The 17,006-nt window shown below is 43.5% G+C and overlaps 1 protein-coding gene across 1 annotated transcript; it reads left to right on the forward strand.

Annotated features, from left to right (window-relative positions):
- The first annotated feature begins 838 nt into the window (after nucleotides 1-838).
- DR1 (down-regulator of transcription 1) lies at nucleotides 839-10,718 on the forward strand. The gene is made up of 3 exons (XM_063135859.1): nucleotides 839-1,563; nucleotides 6,479-6,642; nucleotides 8,665-10,718. The coding sequence occupies exons 1-3, from the start codon at nucleotides 1,344-1,346 to the stop codon at nucleotides 8,809-8,811; spliced, it is 531 nt and encodes a 176-aa protein (XP_062991929.1). The 5' UTR covers nucleotides 839-1,343; the 3' UTR covers nucleotides 8,812-10,718.
- Nucleotides 10,719-17,006: the final 6,288 nt, after the last annotated feature.

Raw genomic sequence — 17,006 nt, forward strand, 5'->3', positions numbered from 1 at the left:
TCCACTGAACTCAGGGGAGTTTAGTTTTGTGTAGACGTGCATAGTGTTGAACTGTAGCTCTCCCTTGTCTAGGTCCAACACAAAACCACACTGGATCAGGATTTTATATGCCTACACATTTTAAATAAATTTTATTCCGCTCTTCAGTGAAAAAAACAACTCCTGGAGTGGTTTACAAGAAATCAGGAAAAAGGACAGTCCTTGCCCGCAGGCTTACAATCGGGGAAAAAAAGACAACACACACAACGAGGGAAGAGGGAAAAATGTATTTCCACAATGCAGGGAGGGTCCTTCTACAATGAAAAAGCTTAACATCCACTTGCTGAATGTCGGCCTGTTGCGAAGCTGACTGCCTTTGCACAGGCACTATGCCAGAATGAAAGGCGTTTGTCGACCTCCGTCCCGGTTGAACATCGATCCCGCATCTAAAGGGACACCTCTGCCTCTCTCCATCACAAAACCCGCGCAGAAAACTCCCAGCACCACTGAGACGGAAAACCAGACGGGCCCCGATTGACGAACGTGCAACCCAAGGGGAGATGACGTCACTACGCACGCGCAGGTCGCCAAACCGTTAACGCGTGTCCTTTGTCCTCTCTGGACGGTTGTTCGCGCGCGCCCAACGGCTAAAGCGTAGAGGAACAAAAGAGCAGGCGCTCTCGCTGCCAGGACATTCGCGACGGAGGTAGAGCGCCCCGCGCGCGCGCCGTCATTCTCTACCTGAAAGAAGGCCCACAGCCGCCATGCCCACCCTCCGTATACGGGTAGAAGCGGAAAGCAGCCGGAAGCGGAATTAATGTGGGCTGCAAAGGAACGCTTCCGGCGGAAGTGGCGTGCGGCGCTGCCTGGGCTGGCTTGCCCGTCGCGAGCCCTTTCCTTGTTCCCGGCAGCCCGTCGCGCGTTGTGTGAGGGGGGACGAACGAAAGGGAGGAAAAAGAAAAGCCGCTGCCGGCTCTGCGCAGCTGAGCTCGCGCTTCTTCGGCCGGTTCTCCTCCCAGTTCCCATTCCTGGAGGCGGCAGTGCTGACGAGATATCGCCGGTAGTCCCCAGCAGCAGCAGCGCCTGAAGGGATGTGGCGGAGGCGGCGCCGGTGGCTGCTGTTGTAACGCCGGCAGCTGTGGAGGAAGCCGGGGGCGCTTCCCACGGAGGCTCCCCTCGGTCCGCCTCTTGCCCCGCCGTGCGAGGGGAGGGCGAGCCGTCCGGATCCCGGCGGCCCTTGACCCAGCCCAGCGTCCTGCGGCGCTTCTCTGGTCTCGTTCCGCCCCTCTTACAGTTTCCTCGAGCCGGGGTTTGGGGCGACGGGCTCTGCCCCTTCGTGAGGCCTGCGCCCGAGTCGGCCCAGCATGGCTTCGTCGTCCGGCAACGACGACGATCTGACCATCCCCCGGGCAGCGATCAATAAGATGATCAAGGAGACGCTGCCGAACGTACGGGTGGCCAACGACGCCCGGGAGCTGGTGGTGAACTGCTGCACCGAGTTCATCCACCTCATCTCCTCCGAGGCCAACGAGATCTGTAACAAATCCGAGAAGAAAACCATCTCTCCGGAGCACGTCATCCAAGGCAAGAACCTCCGCCTGGTCCGCGAACTCACTCTCTCTTCCCATCCACCCATTCCTTATAGCCACTTAGTTGCCGCCCTCTGCTCTTCTGCAGGATTCAAAATCGTAACTTTAGGTTTTCTATTACTAGGACCTCAGAATGCAAACCACAACTTTAACAAATTCAGAGCACCGCCCCTCCCGATGTGACTTTTACCATTTGCTGTGTAACTGACATGAAAATATACTAGGTTGCTTGAAGGACTCTGGTGAGCTGCAGCCCCTGCCTGTTAAACAAGCTAGTCCGTGGTACATTCACTCCTTCAGGCAACTTAGTAATAGTTGTTGACTGTAAAAGTCATGTTCATTATGGGACAGACAAGCAGAAGTTGTTTGTCTAGATGTGCTCTTACATCTTAATCTTAAACCTAAGCACATCTGCTTGGGAGAAGCTTTTACTGAAGTCAGCTGAACTTGACAAGTATAGCTATACTTTCCTAATGATAAAAGTGAAAGCTCTGTTGTGTTTATTTTGTAGAAAGACAAGAGGACATTGTTCCTGCACAAGTTTCCCGAATCTGTTTCATTGCTTTTGCGATAATATAAGGGAGGAGGGTTAGTATCTACATAGTCTTGGATGAAAGTAGCAATACTGAGTGTTGAAACAAACATAATTATTTCTATTTAAGACATTAATTGGCTTCATTAGAGAAGAGTTAATCATTATCATCATTCTCTCACACCTGTTCTTTGTTTCTTGTAGGTTGTTGGAAACAATTCTTACTCTTTATTTCCATATTTAATTGCTTGCCTTTTTGATGAAACAGAAGGATGTTAGTCTAAGAACAACAGCCATGTTTGTTTCCTTAGCTGCTCTTCACAGAAACAAGGCAAATCTGATTAGGATTAGGTTTTTACTTTCTTTCCTGTTGCTTTTCTTAATTACTTGACAAAATTAGGTTTATGGTGGTTTCCAAGTTGTGCTCACCATTCAGAACAGCAACAGTGAAAGTAACCCAAGTCTTGGTTTCGTTCAGCTGTTGCTTGGTGATGCTACTTTCAGGATCAAGTCACGTTTGCTGATTTAAATATTTAAAAAAAACACGTAAGGGAACAAGAGCCCTACTGGATCAGACCAAGGCTCTATCTAGTACAGTATCCTGTTTCCCACAGTAGCCAGCCAGATGCCTCTGGGAAGCCCACAAGTAGGACATGTTCCTAGCATACTGTCATTGAGAGGCATGCTGTCTCTGAATATGGAGATGGCGTGCGGCTATCATGAACAGTAGCTATTGATAGACTAATCCTTATATATCATGGATGGGACACATGTGGTCCTTCAGATGTTGTTGGTCTGCAATTCCCAACATCCCTCACCATTGGCTATGTTAGCTAGGGTTGATGGAAGTTAGAGTCTACCCCTCTGAAGGGCCTCACGTTCTCTGTCCCTATTGCATATCCTTGTAGAGTGTACTTGCTTGACTTAAAGTGGATCTGTTACAATAGGGCAGATACTATGTTGAGAGCTGTGTCATTGGTCTCAAAAACTAAGCAGAGTTCTGTGTCAAGAAAATCTGGATTCTGTGAAACAAAAATTACATCATTTAAAAAGAACTTTCTGTGTAATTCACTTTTGCTTGCAGTTTTCATGGGAAGACTCAAGGAGATGTGCAGATGTGCAAGGCTGTGAAATGTAGACCACTGGAAATGGTGCTTACTCTCCTCTGGCTTAAGAGAGTTCTTCGGGCTGGAAAGTGTGTGTCCAATGGATCTTTGTAACTGTAACTTTAATTGGCTTTTTAGAAAACATATCCAAAAATGAAAGCTGAAGTTGTCAAGCTGTTGAAATACGTGACCCTTAACAAACTGCATTTTTCTTTGGTTTCACAGAATAGTGAAATGCACCATGTCCTGGCTGTGTTCAGGCACATAAATACCATGCCTAATTCAGATTGAAATTTTCCTTTGTTGACTTGCAACAAGTAACTATTATTTTATTAATTATTTGAGGAGGAGGAGTTTATTTTATTTTTGTAACCACAGATAACACAGTAAATCAAAACATGCACATAAACATATTACAGCATATATACATGTCACATAAAAACAACAGCAATTATTAAAATGCAAATGGAATTGTAAAAACCTGAATATTTAACTGTGGTTACAGCTATAATGAAAAAAAAAATCCTAATAATAAAACTAATCCTAAACTACAGTTTAGCAAAGTGTCTGACAGGATTAATAGATATAGTTCTCTTTATAATTTTAAGAATCACCAAAGTAAAAATGGCCACTTGTTAGCTAACATAGAGAAGTGCATCCCTAATTATTTGTAGCATTTATATCCTGCCTTCCCTCTAAGCAGCATACATGATCCTCCTCATCAATAGCCCTACATGTTATGATGGCTCTATGCACAGGGTTCTATCTAGCTTAGGCCTTGTTTTTAATGTAGGACAAGCCCAAGTTGGCTGTATGCATTTGTTTTGAATCTCTCTCCCTCTTCTAGCCACAGAAGGATTAGTATCCAAGCATTTATGTGGCTCAAGAGACAGGACTGCTTGCTGCAAAGTTAGCCTGAGCCCTGAACACAGCCTGATATTGCAGCATTGTGGATCCCAACCTCCACTAGGCTCTCAGTTTCAAGAAAAACAGTAGGACAGATAACAGATGGAAAGAGGGGCATCAGGGAAGTGAAGCAGGTGACTATCCCCTGAGTGGCTTCTTGCTGATCTGATTAGTGTATAACTGTATATTATTCTATGCTTGTTATCAGTTGGTTAAATAACTTGACATACTTTGCAGTTTCTATGCACTTAGAACATCTTGTGGTTAATTAATAGACAGCTAATTGTGCATTGGTTACTGCACATCATTCTACCATAAACTGTATTTCACCTTTTCTGGCAATCGTCTTCATGAGCAGCAGGACTGTTAGTCACTGACTAATTTAAGAAATGATTCAGTTACTATACTTTCAGTTTTTATCTTTGGTCTTTTTTTCTTTTTTAATATCCATTGTGTGTGGCTTAAATACCAAGACATGATCTAAGCATGCATCTTTGCAGAATCGGAACTTACTGTTTTTTTTCTTTTATCTCACATGCTACCACATGTTGAATTCTTAAGAGCACAGTCCTACATGATCCACCCAGGTACTTGTAAGCCTCCAAATTCGGAGGCCTATGAGTGTTCTGTGCAGAGCTGAGATACATTGAGCCTCCTGCTCTGCATTTAAGCTAGACAAGCATTTTCACCTGTCTAGCAGAGGCTTTGGGGAGCAGGAGGGAAGGAGCCTGGGGCGGCCATAGGATTTGTTGCATGGCTGCCACCCCAGTCTCCTCCCCAAACCCCTGGAACTCCCCTTTTCCCCCTCCTCTCCATGCTCCTGTTCCCAAGCTCTCTGTGAACCGCCCAGAGTGCTTCTGCTATTGGGCGGTATAGAAATGTAATAAATAAATAAATAAAGCACGGAGAGGTAACATGTGCAGTTCTCTCCACATGGGCTCCGAGGGGGAAGGACAATGATTGAGGTTTCCTGGCTCTGAGGTTGGAGCCCTGTTTCTAGCCATGGAGCTAGAAAACTGAACAATCCCATGTCCCCCAGATGCTGTCTAGGAGCAATAGGATTGTTCACTTAGTAACTTTGCCGAATTCTCTCTGCATCTAGCTTAATCAACCATTTTTGTATACATTTATCTGTGCTTATTTCTCTGATAAACTCAAGTCTGACAAAACTAAAAGCCATTGGTATATATTTTTTCTTCCATTTAAGTTTATCAGAATTGCATAGTGAATTTTAAACACTTAATATAATTTGCATTTATTAGATTTCTAACCTGCCTTTCTGGCAAAAATGGCACTCAAAATAAATGGCATGGTATCAAAATAATGTGATACAAGTGTTTAGCAGGGTATACACTTTGGATGCTTCTGCATTATTTATTATATCAACGTGCTAGCCAGTGGAATCCAATCAGTCTCATGGATTGGATCTTAGGTTTAACAATGCTACAATGTCATGTGCTCTTCGACCATTCAGATGTTTCCCTGAGTTCAAAATCTTCTGTATGAGCTCAGCTAGAAGCCACCTACTTGGTGCTCTAGCTTTCCACAAACAGAGAGATTTTAAGTAAATAAGCATTTACACATGTGCAACTTCACACACACACACACATTCTTTTTCCCTAGATTTTTCAAAACTGCATAGAATCTTAGATGAGTAAAGTCTTCTATCTCAATTTGCTTTGGTCCTGATTACTGTAAACTGCCAATAGAGAAATAGAGGTTATAATGTCTCTCTTAACTCCAAGTCCAGTCCAATGTAAGAAATCATTTCCAATAGATGGTAAAGTTTGTGTAAATACATATTAACTATAAATCAGAAAATCTTAATGGGTGTATCCAGTTGGTGTTCCTCCGATGATGGAAAGGTCTTCAATCTAGCAAAGGCTTCTGCCAGTGGAATGGGGGTGGGGTTTTTTTAATACTCTGCCTCCCACTTTTAGCCCTCCGTGTCGTCGTCCCCGTTCTGCTCCAGAGGGTAGGTGGCAGCATGGTGGAGCTGTAGGGGAATCGCAAAATACTGCTTGCTTCTGTGTTATGCTAGTAAAACCCTCCACTATATCCAAGAGCCTCCCATCTGTAAAGAGACACTAAATGGATACAACCTAGTGTTCTTTATCTTTTGTTGTTGTTATTGTTGTTAATTACTGGCTTGAGGTAGTAATTTAGATCTGTCAATGTATGGATTTCTCTAGCCATCCCAAAATCACTTTATGCTTGTAAAGGCCAATACACACCATCAGTTTATACTGTATATCCAGGGGCAGAGAGAACTGTGTCAGATAGGCTAATGTATTGTGTTGCCTAAAATAATTTATTTTAGCTAACTAGAAAATCTTTGTTTTTCTTCCCCCACCCCTCACCCCCAGCGCTAGAAAGTTTAGGGTTTGGCTCCTATATCAGTGAGGTGAAAGAAGTCTTACAAGAATGCAAAACAGTAGCACTAAAAAGGAGAAAGGCTAATTCTCGTTTGGAAAATCTTGGCATTCCTGAAGAAGAGCTCCTAAGGCAGCAACAAGAGTTATTTGCAAAAGTAAGTGAAGAAATAGTCACAGATAACTGTATGTGCAGTGCTTTCTTTTATCTTTCAACAATTAAATGTTCAAAACAATCAGTGAAGATGGGATCAGCTACAGCCTCCTAGACTTGTTTCCAGAGGGAACATAGCTGTGTTAAGTCTGTTGCAGCAAATACAAGAGAGTCTTGTGGCACCTTAAAGGCGAATATATCTCTTAGTCTGTAAGGTGCCACAAGATTTTTTGCTGATGTCCTAGAGTTAGATATTGCAGGCCGGTCTAAATTTTGGAAATGTGATGTGGGTGTTGTTATGTTGTTTGTTCTTTGGATGTGACAAATTTAGTAAATTGGGACTTGTTCAATAATAGGTGAAAATGGACGAGTTCCTTAATTTTAGATGCATCATGTCAGTTGCCATATATATTTTTTACAAATTAATCACTTAAAAATATATTCATGTTGTTAAAATGACAGGTAGGTGCCTTTTAGAGATATTGAAGGAAATGAGAACTTGAAATAAAAATCACTACTCATGGGTAAAATCCAACCAAATAAACTTATTGAAATGAATGGTACTTAAGTTAGTTATTACTAACTTAAATCTCTTTTATTTTGATGGGCCTACACTAAGTAGGACTTAGGTTGGATTTTACCTATAGTTTGTCACCTTTAATATTTTTGTTTTCTTTACTCGTTACAATACCACACCACAATTGTTTAAAAACAAATGTGTGCTATTAAATTGTCTGTCTGATGAAAACTTACATATTTATATTTCGTTTTTCTCAACATCCATGTATATACAAACCTGCCAATTGTGAGGTAACTCTTAATGCATCTGGTGAAGTGGAGTCCACAAAAGCTTATCCTACAATAAATTTCTTGGACCTGAAAATGCTACAGGACTTTGTTGCTATTCCTAGAATATATTTATTTTCAGATCTGTATCTTATTTCCTGCAACTGCCTTCCCAAAATTATATTTTATTGTACCAAATAGGGTGACGGTCTGGAATATGGCACGTCTTTAGACTTGTGTTTCTTGAACACTTGCTCCCATCCGTGCCAACAAGTAAACCAGTTTTGGAATGCAGAGTTCCAAAAGCAGTTTGCAATACAACATGTTAAAGAAGAAGAAGAAAGAAATGCTCTAAGAGATTATATTTAACAAGTCCAGCAGTTGCGAATAATACATTAAAATAGACTCAAATATGCTTGTGTTTAACTTTCCCAAGATATATGCTTTCTTCACAGCTATTTCTGCTATTAAACCCTTCTTGTATCATACACATAAAAGGAGTTGGAACTAGAAAGATACAACTTGAGGGATCTGCAAGGATTCATTCAGGGCGGAGAGCTCAGATTCTATTCTCCCTCAAAGGGAGAGGGAAATTGTGGAGGCTACCCTTAAAACCCACAATCTAGTTAGTATAGTACAGCAAAGGGGGAGTGTAAACCCTTCTTCATGCCAGCACAAAACCTAACTGTTATAGCATTGCACATGAGGAGATGGCTTCCTCAAACATTCTGAGTACTACAGCAGGATAGGGAAATTTAACTCCATCTCCCCACCCCTGAGCCCCTTCCCTCTGCACTGTCTAGCCGCAGCCCTTTCTCTTATTTTTGTCATTGTTAAAGATTTTTGCTCTTCCTAAAGTTCTGTTTCCACAAGAGGGCTGGTTTTTGTTTTGTGAGCAGACCTCACTGGGAAATTTGGCTCTCTTTTTTTGTTTGTTAGAGGGAAACTATATTGTTAGAGGGAACAATTGCAAAATAAAGTGTTGAACACAACATACCCTTTTACGTTATAGTTCTTTACAGTTATTTAAAAACGGTGTCCCTCGAGGCACGTGGAAAATAACAGTAAACAGACATCAGACTTCTAAGTTTGGTCCCCCCCAATGTTACTGTTATAGATAGGAGTCCATGTCCATCTGTCTGAAAGCTGTACACTAATTTTCTCGTTCATGTACATATCAATCTACATGCATTTCATCAATTCATGCCATCAACTCTGAACGTTAGTTTTGTGTCCCCAGGCCAGACAGCAACAGGCAGAGCTAGCCCAGCAGGAATGGCTACAAATGCAACAAGCAGCCCAACAAGCACAGCTTGCGGCTGCCTCAGCCAGTGCATCCAACCAGGCAGGATCTTCTCAAGATGAAGATGATGAAGATGACATCTGAAATCTTCCAGGCTGTTTTGATCCCCACAAAGAAATAGTCCTGCACAACCAAACCAGTGAAATGAATGCTTGCCTGTAACTTTGTCTGCATCTTGGACCGGCTGTTGGTATTTTAGGGATGTCTGCTGTTGTGTGCTGTACTTGTAAAAACTGTCTCTTTGAACTCTTGAAGACTTAAGGTTCAGTATCATATCAACTTTGGATTTTTAATGGTGTTTATGGAAATTTTAGATAGCCGTGCGTTACTTATTTGATCAACAAACAGTGTTACAATAAAGTTTATAAAATATAGCAGAATTTATACAGAAGCTCTAAATTCACATTTGCATTTCTCTTTCCTTTTAACCATAGAATCTTATTTAAAAAATATTTTAATTTGTTTTTTTGGAAGGGAGCAGGCATTTGGTCTGCTTTGGGTAGAAAAAGCAAAGGGTTCAGGGTAATTTGGTCTGAATTCTTTGTCTTTTTAAAATGAGGAGGGAGAGATATGGCAATAAATACTATGTGTGCAAATACCACCCATCTGAGAAATGATACATTTTTGCCAAACTAGGAAAATGTATGTTTAATAGGAGTTGTACAGATTTTTTTTTTTTGTATGGTGGGTTAAAAACAAAACCCACGACTTCATTATGCTATTGATTCAGTGTCCTGAGCAAAATGAATATTTCATTTCAGATATTGACCACTTTGGAAAATTAAAGCTATTCTTGTTTGAGAGTCGTTTAATTTTAACTAGGTGGGATTACATGCATAGTCTAAGCATGTTCATAGTCATAAGTGTTCAAATGGAAAGGTGGGGCTTGGTGGACAGAGTTGTTTTAATTCTGTTTTGATTGGGAATGCTTAAACAGTCAGATGTAGGAAAGCAGATATTGGAAGTAATGAGCACGCTCACAGTGAGAGGATTTTTTTTTATTTAACTCTGATTATTTGTTGTCAGCACAATGTTAACAGTTCTCAAACTAGTGTACCAATAGATAAAGCTTTATCTGGTGAAACTGACTGCTTCTATATTCAAGTAGGATACTAGTTATACATGATTCAATTCCAAATTTAGTTTGGTGACCTGAGCCCTATACTGACCAACAGGACCTGAATAAGGAAACATTATTTTGAGGTTGTGATGGAAATGGATTTTTTTTTCCATAGCAGTGCTTAGATAGCTATTTGTTTTGAAATAAAGAACATTTTAGAATTTGAAAATATACTTGAAGATTTATCAGCATATTTTTCTGGTACTTTTTGTTGGGGGAGGGGAGATAGAATCTCGTATCTTGCATATGAATGCATAAAGCAGCATTATCAGACTGCAGAGATGTTAAACTGTCTAGCATCGCCTTGATGGCTATTAAAGATTATGTAAGAACTGAGACTGAATGGTGAAAGTTTTGTCTGTGGAGCAGAGAACCAAACTGGGAGTTAATTTAAGATCTGGAACGGCAGTTTAAGGGGATTCATCGGAAATAACTTGCACCCGTATTTATACGCTCGTGTCTGAGATATACATTAGTCTGAATGTTAAGCTGAAACACATTTGTGCGTTCAGCGGGAAAAAGTATTGGGACAAGATCTGATTAAAGATCTAGTCTTCATGAAGGTTGAAGTACCAAAGGTAGAAACACTAGGCTAGTGAAACCATGTTAATGTGCAGTGTTGGCTTTTCTAATTTGTACTGTAACACCCTTACCCTTCCTGTTTTAAATTAGTTAATTTTTTTTCTTTTTAAGCAAGGAAGAAAGATAAACTTTCACACTTTTTTTCCTGATGCAGAGTTCAGGTTAATATTTTACTGCATCTGGTATGTATCATAATATGTTTAAATTCCTGTGACCTTTGGACATATTTGTGCTTTTTCATATGCTGTATTCCTCAAGCAATAAAATTCAAATGTGTTTTTATATTTAATGTTTGAATATTCAACTTTGTCTTCATTGTTTATAATCTCATAGAGATGCTTAATTTTATTCCGATTTGGACCAGCTATGCAAATGTCTCGCAACCAAGCTGAGCTAACCAAAGAGATGCTTATAATAGCCATACATGTTAGGGCTAATCCTTTACTGTTTGCATAATTTTCTCCCTGTGACTCTTCTTGCTCGGAATGCGTCATACCTAGTTGCATCACTTGCTTTTTTGTACATGAATCAGAGTCACCATTTCAAGATGTTTGTAAATGTTCTCCCTCAGTGAGAACCTTTAACTCATGTGAGGTACCTTATTCTTTTAATTTTGTAGTTAGAAAAGACTTATATACCAAGTATTTCAAAATGTAAAAGATTAGTCCTCTTTAGTCATTACTGTCCTTGATTCAATAAATCTAGTTCATACATGGAGACCTCCATATTCAGAAGCTACCTGTTCTTTTTTTTTTTTTACTAAAGGAAACCCCTGCTACATAAGAGTTATGTGCTGTGACCACTACATCCACCCCCTGCAATCTGTTCAGAGAAAGAAAGCAGAATATACTGTTTGGGGGGGGGGGGGGGCACACTGCCTTTCCAAAGCTGAAATGTGAAGGAAGCCTCATGCAAGGTACAGCTTTGGTTCTGGTTCCTTCAGAAAGAAGCCTGCTTCACTTTGGGAAGCACCAGAAATGGTAAAAAGGGGCCCAGTTTGGTTTAGGCTTTGGACAAGTCACTACCACTTGCATGTTTATTCTTGCAAAATTCCTCTAAGGTAGATTAACCTGAGACATTGCACCGGTTCCTACAACACAACCGGGTTCATCGGAGGTTGTTTAACCCCAATGATCCACAGCATGTGCTGGGTGTCATTTGAATATGCAACCCTCAGCAGGGGTTCTTCTTCGTGGTCTCTATGCATCACACATATGGGCTTTGCGCCTGCGCAGAGACCAGACCGGAACCTTCTCTAGCTGAGTGGAACGTTTTTGGCGGGAACCCCTCCCCCCACGCTACCGTGCATGTCCACGGGGTTCCCGCCCTTACCTCAGTTCTTCGTTGTCCGCCATTGTGCCTAGACCGAAAAACTTAACCGCTAGCGTTTCTCTGTTTAAATCTGTTAAAAAAATACTTTCTAGCTTACCTTTTCTTCAGCTTCTTCTTTTTCGTCCTTTTTCTCTCTTATCTATATATATTTAAAAAAAAATTCTCTTGTAGATAGTTTTTTCTTAGCGACTACGGTCGCGACTGCCGCATGGCAGTGAAGGCCCCGTTCCGCAAGTGTGTCAAGTGCAGAGCCAAACTACCTCCTACGGACAGACACTCCCGTTGTGTCCTTTGTTTAGGCGAAGGTCATATTGTAGAGGCGTGCCACCATTGCATGTCCTTTACAAAGCAGACCAGAAAGAACAGGGCAGACCGCCTTCGCTCAATACTTTGGGAGAAAGCCCTCAGAGCTACAGAGGCTCCAATGGATAAAACGGCAGCTGATAAGACCGTTTCTGACCGAAGCACAGGGACGAGTGTGCAAGCCAGAGCAACTGATAGGGCACAGATACCCCTGACGCCTGGCCGGTCATTGGCAAGTTCTGCAGCCAACAAAATTTCTAAAAAGGCCAGAACGCCAAAATCCTCCATTGAAATGGAGAAGAAAAAGAAAAAGAAGAAGAAATCTGCGGAGAAACCCTCTCGTGGTTCTCCTCGACCATCTGAGCCCCCTCAAAGGCAGACAACTCCTCCTGCCGCCATTTCGGTATCGAGGCATGTCTCGACGCCGAGACCCCAGTCGATACCGAGGAACACGGTACCGATACACCCTCCCAGTTTATCGGAGGGTGAGTTACGAGACTCGGCATCAGCAGCCTCGGTACGGGAGCCTGTAAGACTGCAAGCGTCCCAGGATATAATCCCCTTGCGGGTGTCGCCTAGACGAACACCGAGGCGTGATTGGGACAGGGTCTCCCAGTATTCTGAGCCCCAAGGCAGGCAGAGCTTCTACGATTGGGATCGTTACCGACCCCAAAGATATTACCATTCCGACCAAGGTTATCAATATCCACAGGAGGAATGTTTTGCCCAACCTCCACCTACTACCAGGGTCTGCCAATTGCCGTTACGGCCTCCATCAGCATACCAATCTCCGTCTCGACGCCAAAGCCGCTCTTCAACACCAGCCGCTGCAACTGTCACGGTACCGACAGAGCAGGAGCTAGTTCAACCAGCACAACATCAAATACAACTGGTTACTGTTTCATCGCCAGAGGTAACTACCCATCTGACTCCGACTCAGTACAGTCAGTAGCAGCATCCGTACCATCGCCAAATGATGCTGTGCATGGAGAAGATCCCTCATCACCATCGGCTGATATGGTGAGGTTTTCGGACCACATGTTAAGAATGGCCAGGGCACTAGGCTTAGATCTTGAACAAGCAGACGAGCCGGTGATCGACCCCATCTATGATGTCTTTCAAACAAAAACCAATTCTACAATTGCGATCCCATTCCCTCCAGCACTCAAGCAAACAGCGCAATTATCATGGGAGACACCGGCTATGACACAATCGGCTTCAAAGAGATTGGAGACCCTTTATCGAATTCAGGAGCGGGATGCGGGATTCTTAATCAAGCACCCAAAACCAAATTCGATTGTGGTGGAGTCAGCTCAGGGTCAATCACAGAGAGCCCATTCCGCTCCCGTGGATAAAGAGGGCAGGAAGCTAGATTTAGCAGGAAGAAAGATCTACTCTGCAGCGTCCCTCGGTATCAAAGCCTCAACTTATGAAGCGACGATGGCAAGATACCAGCTCTTCCTCTGGGAGAAAGTGGGGTCACTATGTGACTACCTCCCAGAGGATAAAAGAGATTTAGCGAGGGTCTTCCAATCTGAGGCTTCGGCAATTGCGAGGCAACAATTATCGACTGCGAGACATCAAGTCGATTGCCACTCGAAGAATATGATGGGGGCCATATCTTTGAGAAGGCATGCCTGGCTACGTTCAGCCAACCTCCCGACTGAGACAAAATCCAGAATCGAAAACATGCCCTTCGATGGCGAAGGCTTGTTTAATTCAAATACTGACCTATAAGGCTCGTACGACTGCTAAAAAGATGGGTTTTTCTGCTCCCCCTGTACGGTACAAACCCAGAAGATGGACAAGGCCACCTGTAAAACATCAATCTCAGCAACAGCCTCAATATCAAGGCCAACAAAGGCAACAACAACAGCAGCTCCAAAGAAAACGACCATATCAGGGTCGTTTCCAGCATGACAAACGTCAGCCTGACTTCAGTAAGAAGCAGAGTATTTGACTCTTCGGTACCAGATCCACCTCCCTTTGCGAACCGCCTAGCACCCCATTACCATCAATGGGAGTCAATAACAACAGACTCCTGGGTGCTCACTATCATCAACTTGGGCTATGCCATCGAGCTCGATGCCCTTCCTCCTTTTTCGGGTATGAAAGTAACGGCGCCATCCCCTCCTCTGCTGCTCGAGGTACAGACCTTGCTGTCGAAGGGAGCCATCTCTCCCGTACCCGCAGAGGAACTCAACCGGGGGGTTTTCTCCCGATACTTCACGGTCCCGAAGAAAGATGGAGGTCTTCGACCGATCATGGACTTAAGGAAATTGAACAAATTTATCACCCCGAGGAAGTTCCGTATGACAACAGCTACTTCGATTTTGCAACTCCTACACAAGGGAGTTTGGTTTGCAGTGGTGGATCTGAAGGATGCGTACTTCCATATCTCCATCAGGAAGTTGCATCAAGCTTACCTTCGATTTTCGATCGGTGCATCGCAGTACCAATTCACGGTTCTTCCGTTTGGATTGGCCACAGCACCAAGAGTCTTCACCAAAGTCATGGCGGTGGTATGCGCCCACCTAAGACAGAAAGGCATTTACGTTTATCCATACCTGGACGATTGGCTTCTGGTAGCGGACAACAGCGACACGCTCCGGACAGATATTCTAACTACCCTCAACCTGTTGGACTCGTTGTGTCTGTGGGTCAACGAAGAAAAATCCATCTTGACCCCACAGCAGAGGTTGGACTTCATAGGGATAACCCTCTCATCTCGAGATGGGAGAGCGTACTTACCCTCGGCCAGGGCGAATACCCTTCAGCAGTTAGCCATCGATACCGAGAGCCGCCGAAAAGTTTCGGCATGGACAATTCAGAGACTACTAGGTTTGATGGCAGCTACAACTGCAGTCATCAGATTTGCAAGACTCAGGATGAGGATATTACAGGCCTGGTTTTTGAGAACTTTCGATCTTCGAGACAATGCTCGACGAACTTACCTCTCGATACCGAAGCAAGTGAGGGCATCCCTGAAATGGTGGTTCTCGATGTCGACGCTCCTCGACGGCGTACCATTCCAACAGAAGGCGCCCTCGGTAACGATCACAACAGATGCATCCCTAGAAGGATGGGGAGCTCATTGCAGCTCCCTTACCGCTCAAGGTCGCTGGCCTCGATCACAGAGAGAACATCACATCAATCATCTCGAACTCTTGGCAGTAGAAAATGCAGTAAAGACATTTGCACAAATGATCGATGGCCAAAATGTCTTGATCGCGACGGACAATACCACCGTAGTGGCTTACATCAACAGGCAAGGTGGAACAAGATCGCACCCCTTGAACTGTTCTGCATTCAGGATCTGGAACTGGTGCATAAAGAAAAAGACTTACCTGACTGCGATTCATGTAGCCGGCAAGGACAACATCATTGCGGACTCCCTCAGCAGGTCCTTCCATGTCGACCACGAGTGGGAGCTCGATGCCGAGGTCCGAGACGGTCTTTTTCGGTACTGGGGCCGCCCTGCTGTCGATGTCTTCGCTACCGAGGACAACGCAGTCTGTACCAAGTTTTGCAGCAGGGCAGGAAGAGGAAAGCACTCGTTAGGAGACGCTTTCACCAGGACTTGGAGAGGGAATCTACTGTACATCTTTCCACCCTTTCCACTATTGACGAAGGTGTTAGCCAAGATCCAGATGGACAACTCTAACTGCATCTTGATCACACCATGGTGGCCTCGACAAACGTGGTTCCCGCACGCCCTTCGACTATCGAACGGGGATTACATCAGGCTCCCGTCGATACCGAAACTACTCAAATTGTAGTTTGAGTACCATGCGGTCAATTTGAGTAGACCCTCAAATTGACCGCATGGAAGATAACAGCCGTGCCTCCTCTTCCACCAAGGACCTAACTGTAGACCACATTATTTTAGCAGCCCTAAAGCCTTCCACGAGGAAATCTTATGCGTCAAAATGGCAAAAATTCCAAAAGTTCGCTGCGAAGAATAATCAGACACCAGAATCTTGCCGTATAACTTTGATCTTCAATTATTTGTTGATGCTCTTCCAGCAGGGACTCAAACTTACTTCTATCAGAGTCCATTTGGCAGCTATTACATCTTTTCATCGAGGAATGGATGGTTTTACACCTTTTACTCATCCAACAACCAAAAAATTCCTAAAGGGACTCAAAAATACAATACCAGCTATAAAATGTATTGTTCCACCATGGAGCCTGTCAGTTGTGCTACAGGCATTGACACGCAAACCCTTTGAGCCTATGGTTTCGACAGATTTTAGGCTTCTAACTTTAAAGACTGTCTTTTTAGTAGCCATTACATCAGCAAGACATGCAAGTGAGCTTAAAGCTCTCAGGATAGATGTTCCATACACTATCTTTCATAAGGATAAGGTTGTGCTACGCACAGACCCAGCCTTTCTGCCTAAGGTAGTGTCATCCTTTCATCTGTCTCAACATATTACCCTTCCTGCTTTCTTTCCTAATCCAACATCACCTCTTGAGTCTTCTTTGCATACTCTCGATGTAAGAAGAGCTCTTGCTTTTTACAAAGACAGGACAGAGAATTTTAGGAAGACAAAGCAATTGTTTATTTGTTATGGTGAGCCTTATAAGGGACTCCCTGTCTCATCTCAGCGACTGTCACGCTGGATAGTGGAGACAATTGAATTGGCCTACTCTATTTCTAAATTAGAGCTAGTAAAACCTGTGACAGCTCATTCTACCAGAGCCGTCTCAACATCGGTTGCCTTCACCAGAGGTGTTCCACTGGCAGAAGTCTGTAGAGCCGCAACGTGGTCCACTCCATCCACGTTTGTCAAGCACTACAGTTTGGACACCCGTGCGAGGCAAGACTGCTCGTTTGGGAGGACAGTGCTTTCAGAGATCTTCAGATGATGCACCAACCCACCTCCAAAGGTATGTCAGCTTGCTACTCGCCCATATGTGTGATGCATAGAGACCACGA

Source organism: Elgaria multicarinata, chromosome 1 (genome assembly GCF_023053635.1).
Source record: "Elgaria multicarinata webbii isolate HBS135686 ecotype San Diego chromosome 1, rElgMul1.1.pri, whole genome shotgun sequence".
In the NCBI taxonomy this organism is placed as follows: domain Eukaryota; kingdom Metazoa; phylum Chordata; class Lepidosauria; order Squamata; family Anguidae; genus Elgaria; species Elgaria multicarinata.